General features: G+C 38.7%; 1 protein-coding gene across 1 annotated transcript; it reads right to left on the bottom strand.

Annotated features, from left to right (window-relative positions):
* Nucleotides 1-100: 100 nt before the first annotated feature.
* On the bottom strand, nt 101-14,226 carry LATS1 (large tumor suppressor kinase 1). The gene is made up of 7 exons (XM_009707941.1): nt 13,876-14,226; nt 11,922-12,072; nt 8,549-10,074; nt 3,281-3,863; nt 2,035-2,217; nt 1,687-1,793; nt 101-659 (listed from the first exon to the last, which is right to left on the bottom strand). The coding sequence occupies exons 1-7, from the start codon at nt 14,224-14,226 to the stop codon at nt 144-146; spliced, it is 3,417 nt and encodes a 1,138-aa protein (XP_009706243.1). The 3' UTR covers nt 101-143.
* Between the last annotated feature and the right edge of the window lie 3,291 nt (nt 14,227-17,517).

Genomic DNA, 17,517 nt, shown 5'->3' with positions numbered 1-17,517 from the left:
GGAGACACAATTTTCTTAGTGTTTAAAAAAAAAAAAGCGTGCATGTATTTACCCTAGCAATCTTCTCTCAATTCTCTTAAGAGATTTCTCAAAAAATGCAGCTGCAAAATAAGTTTATTCAGTTTTTAATCTTTATTCCTCTACTAAACGTAAACTAGGTCACGATTTTGAACTCCTCTACCTGCCTGTTCTTCATCATCATCATCATCTGACTGCTGTTCTGAGTTTTGGGAACTACCATACTCATACTCAATGGGCTTTGGATTGTTGTATGGGTAGCCATTGTCATCAAAAAACCTTCGGAAGGTGAACTCATAAAAAGCATGTTCAGGATGTTTTCCATTTTTGTACCACCCGTTAAGTGTATCATTTCTGTTCCCTTCCTTATCATCATCACTCCATAATTTATCTGGATCAACCGGATCAAAGTTTGATGTGTCCGTAGGATGAGCAATTTTGGGAATGTAGAAAGCAGACTGCCGCCGTAGATCACTGGAAAAATCAATTGTTTTAAAAAATGGATGAGCTTTTATTTCATCTGCACCGTTTTTGCCTAAACGATCTTCTGGCCCTCGGCAGAGTTTAATAATAAGGTCGGAGGCCTCTGGAGTCAATTTAGCTTGAGGTGGAATATGAAGTGCAGTTTGCCAGTTGATAACCTTTAAAGCAAAAAGAAGTGTTATTCCATTTATAATTTCACAAAAAGGAAAAAACACAGTAAATATTAAAACAACAAAACAAAAAAACCAAACAGCCACAAAGCAATCGTTCAACATGTGTAGGCGATTTCACACTAGAGAGGGGAAAATGTGAAGCTGCTCTTTCAGAAACACAAGGAATATTTTGTCTGGAAATCCAGCAAAGTCCAGGTAAAGTTTATTCACATTCCAAATCTAAACTAGAGTCTGGCACAGAATACCCCTGCTATAAACCAACAAAGATACCATAAAATCCAGCACCTGGAATCTGAGATGAGGCACATGGCTTACCATCTTAAAAAGGTGAAGCAAACAAATTTTGATTTATTTGATGCGCTGGAAAGATTAACAGATTTAGAGTTTTAAAAAAAAAAAAAAAAAAAAATCAATACTGCACTACATTTGAGCCAACTAGTATCTTGCAAGCTGAATGCTGTTTTGCAAAAGCGGCACCTGCAGAAGACTGCCCTGGTGGTTTATCTGAAATAGTTGGGGCTAAGGGAGGAAGGGACCAACGGCTCCAAGCCACCAGTAACCCTGAGCAGCCACAGTCATCACTGCTCCTTCACCTCTACCTGCTCAGCACCCGCAGATACATCACCAAAGGAAATCCTCTGCAGATAAGTGGGCACGGAGGCCAAGTGGTGGGAAAAGAACACTCAGACACTGGAGAGGAGAAGCAAAGAAAGTGGAGGTAGTAACTGGAACAAGCGCAAGAAGTGAAAAGGAATGGCTGAGATCTGAAATGTGATTTTCAGTTGGCATGCTTACTGCATGACCAGATAAAAGATACGAAGGTGATCCTCCAAGTCCCTTTACAAATTAAGCGCACCATCACAGTCATGTAAAGTTTAAAATGTTAGTTTATAACACGCTTGGATAGAGCAGCATTCTCAAAAATCACCTTTCGTTCCATTACAAATTAGAAAGACTATGTAAATTTCAAGCCTGCTGTTTCAGGCTGTTACTACCAGACTTTTACAGTTACCTTCATTTGTGTTTCCAGGGGTGTTTGTGCCAGGAATGGAGGCTGCCCTACCAGCATTTCAAAGAGAATTACTCCAACACTCCACCAGTCACACAACTGTGTGTAGCCTGAAATGAAGTCAGAACAAGGTAGTCAAAGCCTTAGTATAATTTTAATCTTGTATTTCTAAGAATAAAAAAGGTTTACAAGAGAATTCTATTCAATAATTGTTTAAGATTTCCATCCATTAACAATTATTTATTGTTAAAATATTACGTACTTGGGAAAAGTGGCAGTTTAAGAAAGGCGAAGCAAGCTACCTGAGTATCAGTTACTTTGCAGCGAGATTACAGTAGAAAAACGGATTACCTGTTCGTAACAGTACTTCTGGCGCTATATAATTGGGTGTGCCAACAAGGGAATGGGCCAGACAGCGCTGATGCTGACGTGCAGCCCGACGTTCAAGTGGCTTCAGCCGATCTCCACACCTGCAATTTGCTGGGTCACCCCATTCGTTGCTGAAATCCATACTGTCTTGACGTGCATGATCACCTATGATAGAGTGAGAAAGATGCCAAAATTGAGGAAGATTACTTTAGTTCTTATTCTAGTATGAAATTTTCTTTATCTGTTAATATATCTTGTTATAAGACAGAACCTGTTTCAATTCAGCGCTCAATTTCAGAGTTAAAATGGTCATCAACATCAATATTTTGACTTTTTGCTTATGATATCAAACACCAACTTTTGGACACTGTTTTTTTAAAGTTAATTTGTGATGCAAGTATGAGAAAGTATTGAGTTTGATCTTTTCTCAGTTTTTCCTTAACATAACACACTGGAGGTACAAGGTGTATATTGTTCTTGCTTTTATGTAAACAGAGAAAAACCAGTATTTAAAGCATCAAAAAATAAAATCAGATTTTAAATCTTCAACTTCTCTCCAGAGACTGTGTAACACTCTGGCCCAAGATACAAGATATTTTGATAAAAACAAGTTAAAAGTAATTTAAAAATTGGTTTTGAAGATACGTTTTTATTTTCGATAAGTAAAAATAGGTTATTACAAAAAAAAAAATAAATCTGTATTTCGCCACTCTCAGAATGATGAACATTTTTTTGCTCTAACTTTTTTTAGCTGTTGTTTTAAGTAATCGAGTAGGATTTTTAAAAGCCTACCTAAACCTTTCTCAGAAATCAACAGGTTACACCAAAAGGAAGTACATGAGACACTTGGAACTGGGGGCAAGGTTGTCAAGAACAATTACATTTAAAACATCAGCCCTGTCTTCAAAAGAGAGTTAGGGCTGTTGTCTATGTAATTATCTTGCTACCGCTGTGATTTTCTCTTTCCAAACTTCAGAAGGCACTAATGTGACAAGCTTACAGCAGCATAGCTTGTTCCTTCTCCCTTAAGGAATCAATGCTCACATTTACAAACTCCCCCATACTAGACGTTGCTTTCTATAATTTGGGTGGTGTGCAGATGTATCGTTAGATGCGTTATTATTCAGAAAGGAAACAGCACAGTCATCTTTCTACTCATTTATTATTTAATTCCTTGCAGAATGACACGTCAACAAAATAACAAAGAAACCTTTTATATTTCTCTTACCACTCTGGTAGTATTTTGAATCATGGGTCCATCGAAAACCTGTACAGAGCCCGAAGTCAGTCAATTTAATATGACCATCGCGGTCTATCAGGATATTATCAGGTTTAATATCTCTGTGGATGAAGCCCATTTTATGAACGCTTTCAACTGCGCAGGTCAGTTCTGCTGTGTAGAACCGTGCCAGATTTTCTGGAAAGACACCCATTCTAATTAGGAGACTCATCATATCACCTCCTGGAATGTAGTCCATTACAAAGTACAAATTGTCCTTATCTTGGAATGAATAGTACAGACGAACCACCCATTCGTTATCAGCTTCTGCCAGGATATCCCGCTCAGCTTTAACATGAGCAACTTGGTTTCTGAGCAAAACATCTTTTTTCCTCAGAGTTTTTGTTGCATACAAAGCATTAGTATCCACTTTTCTTGCTAGGCAAACTTCTCCAAATGCACCAACTCCCAGGGTTTTAATTTTTACAAACATCGACTTGTCCATTTTAGCTCTTCTTAGCCGAATATAATTAGACTCTTTCTGGCACAACATTTTCCTCATTTGATCGCGGGCTTCCGGTGACAATCCAACCTGTGCAGCAAACAGAATTAAATCTGAAAGATGAGCAGTACTCTTAATTCTTGGTGATCTTCTTATAATTACAAGGCTTAGGCAAAGCAAACCAAATACTTATATACAGCATGGGAAATAACACTTAAAGGGTTTTTGTTTTGTTTTAATTTACAGATTAGGATTCTATGAAAACATATAGGAGTGATAAAAAACAAAACACGTGATCACTTTCAACAGCAAAATGCATGAGGTGCCATGCACCAGAAGGTTCTTAAGAAGGGAGCATGTTCTCCAGGAGAGAAAGGGTAATTTACAAACTACTAATAAAAACCACTGCAAATAATGCTTATCTGAGTCACAGTGTGCCATCAACTGCCTCCCCAATTCTCTTTGCAGAGCTAAAGGAAGCCAAGACATACCTAGAGGCAGTAAGTCGCTGAGGGCTAACGAAGGAGCTGCCGTCGGAAAGGCTTCCACTCCCTAGACCAGGTAGAGCAGAAGTCACTAGACCTCCTGACCATGTCAGTGGAACTCAGTTGCAGGAGGGAGTGCGCGACTGTCTCGCTCTCACGCTTCCCCGTGTAGCTACACAAACCAGATCCACACAGCGCCGTTTCCTACTGTCCATCCACACCAAGCTCGTGCCTCTGCGACAAGCCAAGACCTCATCTTCCCTCTTATCACATAACCCACCTCTTTCTAACAGACCTCCAGTCACGCTCGCTCTATCCCTCTATGCACCAACTAGCTGAGCCGAGCAAGTTCTTCCAAGTGGCTCGCTCCTGCTCACGGTATCAGTTCTTGGCTCCCACCTGTGTACATATCCCTACCCTGAACGAACATCCCTGGTGTTCTGGCCAACACCACTAATGTTCTGACTGCTGAAACACTCACAGGCAACGCGTAACTCATCACCTGACAGTGTGGAAACCGTTATCTACAAGAATCACACCGAGCATTCTCATCATATTCCATCCTGGGTTCCTCCTAGTGCATTTTTGCTAGCTTCAATTCCTTTAAAGTGTCAATCAATTCCAGTGCCACTTTTCTTGGCAAATTTCAGGCCCTGGAATCAGACTATCCCTTCTTTTTGGTTTTAATGTGAGCAGAATCTTTCTTCAATTTTTTATATTCTTTTCTCTGTGACACTATCCTCACATAGCTTGATGTTCATTCCTTCTCTGTTTTCTGTCAGCGTTTTCAAAATCTTATACGCTCCCTTTTTCATAGCATCTCAATTATTTTATCTGCCTACCTGGCTTGAAATCACCATCCTACAGCAGTGGTTTCCAAGTTCAGCCTACGGTATATTCCCTTATTTTTTCCTGGACATTCTGATCATAAAATTGAACGCAGCCAAACTGAATCCCTACAAATATCACAACTGTTACTCAAGCACTATTCTAGAAGTTTTCAATTTCTTATTGTTACATCTTACCGATTCTTCATACCAAGCCTTGCTGCTTCCATCTCCTTAATGCTTCAAATGTTTAAGATACTGTCTGCATAACAGTACTCGGGACCATCATCAGGATTAGGTAACCACTAGTCTAGGCCCGTATAAACTGCATGTTAATAGATGACTTCTACTTCGCCTAACTTGCAGCATAACTTGAAATAAGATATCACAGATGTGACTGAGAAAAAAGGCGAGATAAAAGATCAATTAGATATCACTCAGTATCTTAAAAATGCTTTCAGGATACTGTATGACACCTATTAAAGAAAATACCGTTAGAACACAGAAAATTTCCTACAGGTATCATAATAAAAATGGATCCAAAGGAGATGCGATTAGGAAGATGCATACAAAAATGCTTGTCTACTCAAAAAAATTTCACAAGGAGTATCAATTCAGTAAGATTTAAATGGGGAAGGCTGTCTGAAATTCAAGACAAAATTTTTTGTCAACATCAGACAGGCAGTAGGACTGGACAACAGTAGTTCCAAGACTAGATGTGGGAAATAGACAATTTCTTGATTTGGAGTAGGGAGTTGAACCTTTCTCAACACATTACCACAGGAATACTGTGGCACTCTCTTCCAGGACAGAAACACCTCAATTTTCCTGTGAATGAACATGCTTAAGGTACTCTTCAATGCAGAAGCAGGGATTTTTGAAGACTTATAGATGTCAAGAAGACTTGTGAAGACTTGACCCTGTTAAAGTTCAGACAACAGTGGGTCACCTTCTCAAGTCCCATCTGAACCATGAAAACTGCTTCAGTACAGCCCTACTTGCGCACAAACTGAACCCCACCGATCAGCTGGAAAACTGGCAAAGAATATAATCTAGATGGCAACAAAGCCCTAGAAGGAATGAAACCCAATACAGTAATTAACCACTGCAAGACATACAAGTAGAGTCTTCAAAAACCCTGTAGCTTTACCTTCTAGTACCTGCTCTCTAGCTGTTACATCCTAACAGTTTTGTTGTAAAAAAACAGCCCAAGTACCACAATTTGGCATCTCTTCCCTCAACCCATCTTCACTTTTTCCTGACATCCACTAAAACAAATGTTAATCACAAACTGATCGTTCTCTGCATTGCTGTACTTTTCCTAGAACTCTCCTCAGCTACAGCATTTACCAAAAAGTAACCAACTTTGCTAGCTGCACAAACACTCAACGCACATAGACCTCCAACTATTTCTAGTCAATGCCAGACAGGAGAGTTTCCTGAATTGCTCTAGGATGTCACACAACTCGCTCTCATTTTGCTCCCTTCTCATCTTGCTGTACCTTACATCATGACTTAAGTTTCTCTTTGTGGCAAAGACATCTAGCATAATTCTTGGTCAAACTCACACACTTGAATTAAATATTTTTGGGACAGCTCCACTCTATTCCCTAGGAAAGCTGATAGCATACAAATATGCTGCCTACGCTAGAAATACAGCACCTGTGAAGGTAGGTATTTCTGCAGGAATGCATTCTGGTATTTTTTTCTTTCAAAATTCCTACCAAAGGTGACAAAAGAAGGGATTCAATATTCTTTAATCCTCTTAAACTTCCTCAAGATAAGTAATGAGCTAGTTTCCCTTTCTCCGAAAATGCACCTCACTGTTGCGGGATTTCTCTCCTATACCCTGATGAAAAAGAAAAGGTCTGCCGCAGCATACCACCCCATTTTCCACCCTTCAGCCTGTAAATAAACATCCCAGCTTTAAATCTGGTATAAATATTATAAATTGCATTTCATATAAGAAAAGACATTTACTAGGGTGCTTTAAATGCACAAGAAAAATATCAAGAAAAGTTGTATCAGTGCTTTCACGTAAGTAATACTTATGCTTGAGACACTATAGAACACAACACAGTAGGAAGGGAAGGTGAAGTTTGCAAATCAACATTAATGACAATCTTACATTTAAGTACTCAAAATAGTCAAAATAAATTCATGCTTAATTTTGATGCAGGATTGCATGCAAAGCCCTCTAAAAAGGGATCATGCTATTCTTAATAAATACTGTTGCTCCAGAATCTTACTTGTCTACACAGGGATGGAGGCTACAGAGTTCAGGAAAGCTTCCCACACCTTAACAGTTTAACTCAGCTGTTAGTGGAAGTGAAAAGGAAAGAGAGAAGACTAAGAATGAAGATCTAGAAAGAGTTCCAGGAAGAAATCTTGCTAACATTTACATATTCGTGATTAAGCAAACACTTATAAAACACTACAGCTTACAGTCAGAATTTTCAAAAAGTAAGAAAACACGAGTTTAAAAAATAGCACTTCAAGAAAGTGGCATAAGCCAAATACATTCTTTCATAAAATAAATTAAAAGATACATCATACTTATGTCAAATTTTCAACTACAATTTTTAAGAAATATATAAGTAATACACCTTGCATTTTCATTTCTGCAAATCTTAATTTCACTACTTCTCACTATTTTCTCTTTTAAAATTACAAATGTATACATCAGGTCCAGTTTTTACCTTTTTGATTTGGTTTAGTAGAACACCGAAATGTCACAAATAAGACCACTGACTTCAAGTAGGCACAAAGAAGTTGATTTTACGTGTGTTTGTTGATATCTGGTTTTTATTATCCCATTCAATTATCCCTTGTTTAAACACATACCCTTACAACCTGGATCATAAAATACTTAGGCAAAAGGTACCTTGTCTCTTTCATTCTAAAAAATGTAACTTTTAAATATTGATTTTTTTTTTTTTTAACTTAAAAACCCCTATCGCTACTGGAAACAAACTGCAGAACGTAAAAGATCACTGTTTGGGTGACTATAAATGCACTAACCAGCCCACTGCTTGTCCCTGCTTCACCTGTACCCACAGTGTTTATTTAAAAAAAACTTTTTAAAGATCATTACAGTATAGCACCTCACTCAAAAATCAGGATTAAATAGAACCCATAACAAAAAGCTATGAGCCATGTAGTTAAATCTCAGTGCATGCAACAATTTTGCTTCTGCTGCCTTATGTATGATAAGCCAGACAAACTACATTTAGACACGCAAAAATCTTAATTAAAAAAATTAACTTCTAAGCAGACAATGAAGTATGTAAACAAAGCAATGAAGAACTTGCCATATCTCAAACACAAAAACTAAAAATAGACTTCAATACCACAATATACCACAGTGCTCTATTTATCTGTACACTCTACAATTAAGACATATTTCTTAAAATTAATACGGGAACAGTTCTAGTCATAGATTTAGAAAGAAGAAAGAGTTTACCCGCATCATTTCATTCTCTAGTTGTTTTTTCCGATGCAAACGCTGCTGATGGGACTTCAGTATATTCTCCACATGCTGCTCCATGAAGAATTTAAAGGCTTGAGGGGAATAGCTTTGAATGCGAGACTCTCTTCTTTCTTCATCTTTCTTGTTTTTTCTAACAGGAACAGGTGATGTTGTAATTTGTTTCTTTTCTTTATCTGTTGAATCAAAACACTCATAATTCTTTTCATTCTCATCCTCCTTGGACAAAATAGGTGGTTCCTCCTTGTTGAGCTTGGGTCCCGTCTCATACAGATTGACGGAGGGATTCGGGTGTAACAAGTGTTTCGGGTAAGGGGGCGGGGGACCCTGGTAATTTGGAGCCTCTGCAACAGGAGACATAACTGCCATATTTGTAGACGGACTCTCAGAGAAGGGAATGCCCTGAACGGTTTGCACTGGTTGCGGCATCCAGGAGGGGTGAGTAGGCGCTAAGGCAGTCTGTAGCTCTGGTTTTAACACGCGCATGCTTTTTACTGGTTGCTGAATGGGAGCTGGCGTTATAGCTGTTACTGTGGTAGCCGAAGGCTGAGAGCTGCTAGAGTGACTCTGCCTATTTCCATGATGGTTGTTGAAAGAATTTGACCGTACAGGAACATTGGGTTGCCACGTAGGCATGTCATGCCCATTGCCAGGCGACGACTGCGGTTGCACAGGGGAAGGCTGCGACCAGGATGCAGGTATTCCAGCCACATTTGTATTATAAAGTTCCATGTTGTGACTGTTTCTATTCGGCACCATCATCGCCTGAGGAAGGTTCCCGTTGGTGTACACTGAAGGGGGGGCAGATCCTCCTGCCTGCATCTGTAGTGCTGTGGGACTTTGCCTGTTAGTTGGATTCATAGGGTATGGGGGCGGCTGGCGACTCACCGAGTTCCCAGACACCACGTTCTGGTGAACTATAAATTCTGCCTGACAATTGCCGTTTTGCATTCCAGCTCTTCCTGAGGGAAAACTAAATTTGCTGTTGGCAGAACTCTGCATGATTATCGGTTGCCTGCCGATGGGGACAGCGCTCATGCCTCTCTGACCCTGCGTGGAAGAATTTATGGGTGGAGGATTCATTGGTGGAGGTGGATAACCATCCTGCCATGCTCCTGGTGGCACTGGAGAAATACGGGAGATCACATATTCCATGTTTCCAGAGTAACGCTTTGTTTGAGAGTTTGGCTCCCAGGAAGGAGGTGGAGGAGTCGTTCCCCTTGGAGGGGGTGTCTGTCCTCGAGGAGGTGGAGGAGGAGGAGTGACACTCCTTATCTGTGGTAGAGGAGGGGGATTCACTCTTTGTCCGTTGCCGGGATGAGCCTGAGCAAATGCTGCGATGCCAGATCCGGATAACGGCCTTCCTACATCAGGCTGAGAGCTGGGACTTTCGGAGCGGTAAACGACACCATCTCCCAGAGAAGGGCCATGCCGCTGAGGAACCAAGGACTCCTTAGAACCCTTCCAGCTCTGCTTGCGGTTAACTGACTGCTGTACGCTCCCTGCTTTCACAAGAAAAAAACACGGCATTTATATTATCAGAAGTTATTTCTATTTAATGCTTTGAATATTTTATTCTTCTGCACTAATTACTACAGAAACAGGATGGGAATTCTCCAACATAGCATAAACCACTGTACTTCACATGAAAAATTTCTCTCTATCTAGTAACTGACAGCATGCTATGGTAATACGCTCGGTATAAGAGAAAAAAAATGCAATGAAACTATAGAACCAGAGTTTTTAGAAATCACTTTTCTGAAGATGCATTTTGCTTCAATTACAGATGCACTCAATTTTTAATTGAAAAAAAAGTAATATGCAAATTATTAGGCACACTATGTATTTTTAATCACGCACACAAGCAACTGTCAGAAGAGATGTCCAGTACAAACGCAGAAAAGCAATGGCATGGAAAAATATGTTTAGTTGTGTTGCTATTCCTTTCAGTTTAACACTTACCAAACACGTAGTGTTCTTAAACTAAAATTTAACTGAATGCTGTAAAATCAAACAGCCCACTTACACCCTTGTATGCGTACAGTTCATTCAAACTAGTTACATCCCTTGCATGCGAAATTTAAGTACTTTAATTTTAAAAGTTAAGTCTCTATTAGTAAGTGTTGTATATAGGCAAGAATTAAAACTGTATGAAAGCAAAACTTAGAGTCAAACTTTACAATACGTTTACTTCATAGAGATTATTTTGCATCATAAAATAATATGCAAGGAAATCATAGTGCATGCAATCTTACTGTGCTTTTTACAATGTTATGACTGAGATACTTGTAAACACATACAGTACTGTAACTGTTGAAAGTCACTATCTTCAGTAAAAGAACGTGTTAATTACTGTATCTTTGCAAGTAACAATGAAAATCATGGCTAAACGGTGGCATACAAGCACCGACGGTGCTTCATACAAGCACCGACGAAGCCTGCTTCACAGACTAAATGAAGTACTTCACAGACTAAATGCTGTACTTTGCTACTCTTGACTTCTAATTTTTTTCTCATACCTATACAGTCAATTTAAAATGCAACTTTGCAGTGTTAGCAGCTCAGCGCTCAACTTTAGTCAAATAAAGTTCAGTATTTCTGCTGCATTTGAAAGTTACTATTTGTTTATGCGTATGCTACCAAAACCTGTTAAAAAAAGAAAGCATCAAGATGTATTACAAATGTGCTTGCATATGTTGAAAGAGCAATAATAGCAAGTGGCAAAATTCTGACTTTGTTGCTACTAAAGCTATAGTCTGTCCCCTAACATCTATAAACACAGGAAGAGTGCCTTAAAAACATAACAAACAAAATCTGGAACCAAGCAGAAAATTAACCAGAGAGAGGGATCTTGAAAAAGGGTGTCCTAAAATACAAATATTGTAGGCGTGTGATATATACACATGCATATATTATATATACAGAAAAATACACATACATAGTGCTGCTGTGTGGGAGAGTGTGTGAAGAGAGAGACAAAAAAATAAAATAAGAATTCAGTGCTTACCACTGACTTCTAAATAGCACCTGACACTGAGAACAAAATAAGAGCATCACACCAATGAGGGACAAAAATTATTAAAATGAGATCTGAATGGCATTCCTTGCATAAAATACACACAATACTAAAGCCACTCAGTTATAAAATGAAACATTTAAGAAATTCAGGTCAAATGCACCTATCTTTCAGAAGAATTGCATTATACACTTTACATGCTATTTTTAAAAGCAAAAAACCTGTATCTCAGCACCTCCTCTGCAAGCACGTGAAGGAGGAATTTGCTATTTTAGATTTTTCACCTGCAAGAGTACACTCAGTGAGTTACTGAGTTACCACGGATACACCTACCTGGTGGTTTCATACCTGCGTTTACAGGTCTTGCTGCTGCTGCAACCATCTGTTCCCGACGAGGATCCTGGTAGCTCATTTTACTTATGAATTCAATGGCAGCTTCTATACTACGGTTGTTGGTTTGTCTAAGAGCTTGTATAACCATATCCTAAAGAGAAAATTATATACAAAAAATAATTTACAAGAAAATGGCAAACATACCAAAAAGAATGGTTTTTAATTTCCAGTTTGACTATACTTTTATAGGATCCATCATCATTCGTTCCTACCTATCGACTTTAGTTTTCTTCTTAATCAGTTTCAAAACCAAATTTACTATCTTTTTAAGCCAAGTAATTCTAAAATACAGAAACCTAAATCTACAAGTTCACATCACCAAGCCATAAAGATACACAGAATCTCAAGTACAGAGGCAGCAATATTTCAAGTGACGAACCTGAGTTCCCTCTCCACGTAAGAGCCAAAGGATCTCTGTCCCCTCTAACTGAAGAACAAAGAACTTGGTCACCTATGTGACGTGACATGACATATTCAATGCCTTGAAGAGCATTACCTTACACAGAACACATGAGGACTGAACTTGAATCCTAATAAGCAAAAGAGATTTCCTGGAAGCTATTTAGAATGGGTTTTTTTTTTAGAAAAACAAACATCATGAACTGCATTCTCCCATCATTACTGTACATATTATACACACACTACACACATCTGATACGGATTGATATCTATCAATCTGTTCAGCTTTAACCCTGAATATTACCTACTACTTGAGGGGTGGGGGGAATAACCAGAATGTTTGCGACTTTTTTTTTTTTTAAAATGTATTAAATAAGTTAAAAAAATTCATTACGGTTCCAAACTTCAAAGTGGTGACTGAGCCATCAAGCAGCAACTCCATAATACGGTAGAGAGAAAAATTTGTACTGTTACTTTAAATCCATTTTCAACACCTGAATAAAATCTCATTAAAAGCTGAGCTGAGGAAACACTGCTTATACAGATAGGTCCAAACCAGAGCAAACTAAAACAAAAAATGGACTTGGTACCTAGTAGTTATGTTAGCCTCTACTACAGACATATTAGGTATGTTAGTCTCTACAGAAAGATGGTAATGCACCTGAGGTCATGAAATTAAAAAGTTCTACACGTAATCTACTAAATCACAAGCATGCCTAATGGCAGTCAGAAACAGCCCAGACCATTACCACTTACAGCTGGCCAACACATCCCAGCTACAATCCAGTCCATAAAACAATCCCAGCTCAAAATACATTCTCATTTCATTCATCCCCCACCAAGAAAAATGCTTTCCTACTTCAGCTGTATCTGTTCCTGGTGGTGTCCATGGGCCAAGGCCATATGGACTGTTCTGGCCACACAACTGTGGGTTAACACAAGGCAGGAAAGGCTTACGCTTGCACTGTGCCTGAAAAAAGGTCCATATCGTCACAAATGTCCTGGGAACTCCCAGTTGTAACCAAGAATAAAGGGCAGAAGCAAAAGGCTTCAAGATACAAAGGTTCCAAAAAAAAAAAATACCAACTTAAGATACCTTTCTAGTTTACCATCCAGCCACATACCATTCTTCAGTTTGCAAAAATGACTGCAAGTTCAATCTCTAAAAATGAACTGCTCTACTTTAAAAAAAAAAGTCTAGTTCTCTCTGCCCAAAACTATATAAATAAAACAACCTAGCCCTACCACATAAGAACAAACTGCACAAGATGCTTAAAAGAGAAAAAAAAGCCCAGCCTCGCTAAATCCTTTTATTCCTTTTTTTCATCCCCCGCTATTACCAGTTTCATGTCCTAATTAGAAACCCTCCAGATTTTAAAGTAGCTATTTTGCTTATCATATGCTGTTCAAACATTCCATGATCAACACCCCTTCCAACATGCACTAATAGTTTACAGTTAGCAGAAGACCAAATCTTGAAAATAAAACATTTCACCTCATCAAAGCCAGCAGCTTGTAAGTCTTGCAGCATTTGTCGATTGACTTCTGGTGTTCCTTTGACAGCTGAGGTTGTTTCGTTTGCAAAAGGCAGAAGCGAGTTTCTTATCTCCTGCAAAACTTTATGATAGGTCACAAATTTGGGGGGATTTCGGCCTTGTCTAGGATCTTCAGATAACATTTTGCCCATGCTGTGATCAGCTTTAGCAGCATCTGAGGGTTTAGGTAAATTCCTGAGGCTCTCTCGTATTTCCTGTAGCATCTGTTGGCTGCTGCCAGTATAGCTACTGGCCGGAAAAGTCTTAGGCCTCATCTGTCTATAACCTTCTGGCTTCTCACTTCTCTTCATGAAAACATGTATATATGCAACCTCCACCAAGGACTAGCACACACCAAAATTCAAGGAAGAGTGGCTGGTAGTTTCAAAACTTGTGAAAGCAGTGGCTCTTCACTGTGAAACCGTGGCTCCTGTAGTGCTGGGGTTTGTCACAACCCAAAATTGCTATCCTGTTAACAAAACACAAAAAATCCCGTTACACATACAGCAGTGAAAAAGTTCACAACGAAGCACTGGTGGCAGTGAAATGTTCGCATGCAGCACTGCCTTCACAGTTATTAGAAGCATGTTAAACAACTTCTTCAGGCAGTCTTTAGTAAACCTAAATTACAAATTGTGTTGGGCTTCTAACAGTCCATTAACAAAAACGGGTTTAGGTGCCTCAAGTCCAAAGAGTCCTGAATTGCAAAGGATGAGGACAGAGCAGAGAGGACCTCGGTGTGGTGGACAAAGCTTTCAGGAGCAGACATGAACTGCTGTGTGTGCCACCCCATCACTGCTGCTCCGCCTTCCCTCTCTGCTGGTGAAGAGGGAACCACCTTCTCCCCATCAACACTTTTACAGCTGTAGGTGCCAACTCTACGACCCAGTTTGCTAGGACATGGCCCAAATACCCTAGCTGTTCAACAATTCTGACATCAAGCTCCACAAACAGATGGAAGTGAGAAGTACGAAGTACACCAGTAAGAGTATATAATTACCACTATTTTATTCATTTTTAGCAGTCACATACATACAAAGTAAACACTTGCCTAGCTCGTTGCACACAACTTTACAATTTCTTGTACAATCTGCTATTTAATCCTGTTTAAGGGTTCAGTTTTCTAAGGCTGTCAGTCTCTTGGCTCGAGTCTCCTTCAACCTGCCTTTGTCAATAGTTTAGTAATTTTTAAAATTTATTTTACATAAAGCAAGACGAGAGCAGCAGGAAAAAGAAAACAAAAAAAAGTTAATCAAACTTTTTTTACTGTAAAATTGTTTTAACAACTCAAGCATCAAATTCACTGAGAGCATAGCTGTGACATTTGGTAAGGGAAACAGAACTTTCTGCCAAAAACAAATAAATAACATTTGCATTTTGAAGGAGCTGACTCATCAGGGGAAGAACTCTGTGTCTACAGAGAACTCAAATCTCTGCATTCATGCTGTGCACTAGTTAGTACTGTAACTACTGTAACTGGTACGGTACAGGCTATAGCAACTACAGTGAAACACTGAAGAAGTCGCAGAACATTTACCTATTTAGAGCATCGTGAAATAAAATTTTTGCAGTCTCTACTGCAAAGGAAGGCCAGTTAAAAAGAGAGCGCGACATACAAAAATTCCTGATTTCAGCACTGTCTTTTCTTCAGAGGCAACTAGAAGAATGGTAAATCTCAACTCACACTGTTCCTTGACTATAATGCAACGTCTAACAGTGGCAATATTGAAATGTTCCTGTTTTCTAGTTTCTGTTTCTCAAAGTGTTAAAAATTTGCGTTCCTAGTTTTCTGAAGGATTATTTTTGAGGATTCATATGCCTGTAAGCATCTTTTGTCTCTTAAGGAAGTAGTGTGTAGGTAAGTGTTTCTCATATTAGAGATTAATTAAACAGGTGTCTAAGTTTTACACAGTCTACACAAAAGTCACTCTATCTTAGAGGCTTAGTAATCTGGATTACTTGTTCAAATTCAGTCAAAATTAGGAGTAACGAGTAGTTCACCACTGGCAGGGTAATGTAGATAAAACAGTCGGTATTGATCTTGTGTCACACATATACCAATGAGAGAAGGGGGAAAAAAAAAAAAGAAAGAAAGAAAGAAAAAAAAAAAAAAAGAAGTCCATACAAGAGTTATTCCTTTTAACAAGTTCCAAAGGCCTGGAATTCAGGAGAAAACAGTTGGTTTGCACCTATGTATTTTACAATCATTTCACCTGGTATTTCAACATTCACTTTATGGTTACACCATGGGTAGCTGAGATAAACAAATGTAACACCCCTAAGAGAACGCAAAGTTAAATTAACAGGACACTTAAACCATAAATCAGGAGACCTAGAGCCTACTACCCAGGAGGAAAAAAAATCAGCTTGTGCTCCGATTTCTTTAGGTGCAAAACCAAGAGAACTGTACTTCTTTCTAAAGTGCTTTGAGAACTTTTAAGACACGGGATGCTGAAAGTGTTTGATAGCTATTATTTTGCTGGCAACTACAGCATAACAGGACATGGATTAAGTAGTCTTGGAAAATTAAGATGCACTTTCACACAAATTTTTAGCAGAAGCAGAGCTTTACCAGTGTAAACCAGCCAGTCCACTTCTCTCCCACCACTTACTAGCACCAGTATAATCGTTTCTAAGGCCACACTGAGTGAATCAAGCTATGGAATTTACCCAGATAAATAGTAACTTTTTTTTGGTGGGTTGTTTCTTTTGACAGCAGCGATGGGTAACAGCAGTCTGATGTGTACGTGAAACTACAGCCTCAACTGCTCAGAAACTCTCTTAAATTGGTCCTCCAGTTCAACAAAGCACAAAAAAGCAAGTATTAGTACAGTTCACCTTGCTTTACGTAGGACTGTCAAAAATCAGAAGTCACCACCTCTTACAGGCATTTGCAAACATTTTAAAGCAAGAAAGTTCTGACTGCTCAGTAAGAAACCTATCTCAATTTTGTGCTTCTAACTAGCAAACACAAACTGCATCCAAGGGAACTGATGTCTGTTCCCCCTTGCAGTCTTGTGTCATTAAATGTAAATGATAGATCTGTTTGTTAATGCAGCTGTTTCCGCTGATGAAGTTCTCCACCTCCCAAAAGGAGTTAAAAAAATATTTTTTTATTTCTTTTCAAAATATGAGGATAAAGTATTTTCCTCTACAGGTCAAATTGTAAGGGAAAAAAAAAAACATCCAACTTGTCTTTTTACAGTATAATCATGAAAGATTGGACTTAAAAATAGGCATCTGAACAAAAACTGAGAAGGGTTGTGTGCAACTGTCAATGCCTTCCAAGTTTTTCTAGGGGAAAAAAACCCACAGCTTTGTAACAGATCTGTAACGTTTCTTATCTCCAAAAGTTTTGAACATACTTTTAAATACTCATATTTCCAATTAAGTACTGAATGCCCCATATTAATCTATTTTGGTTCCCTCTCTCAAGTACCTATTCTAGTAACTTAATTTTATACATAATCATAACATTGCTAGGGAAAAAAAAAACAATCAAGAATTTGTGAGACATTAAATTAAGTTTGTAGGGGCTTGGTTCAAAGCAACAAAAGGAAGCCGTTCTTCAGGTAACAGGTCACTGAGCCATAAAGCAAGTT

Source organism: Cariama cristata, unplaced genomic scaffold (genome assembly GCF_000690535.1).
Source record: "Cariama cristata isolate BGI_N322 unplaced genomic scaffold, ASM69053v1 scaffold18689, whole genome shotgun sequence".
In the NCBI taxonomy this organism is placed as follows: domain Eukaryota; kingdom Metazoa; phylum Chordata; class Aves; order Cariamiformes; family Cariamidae; genus Cariama; species Cariama cristata.
The sequence above is the reverse complement of the archived record's forward strand: the minus strand, read 5'-3'. Positions and strand labels throughout refer to the sequence as shown.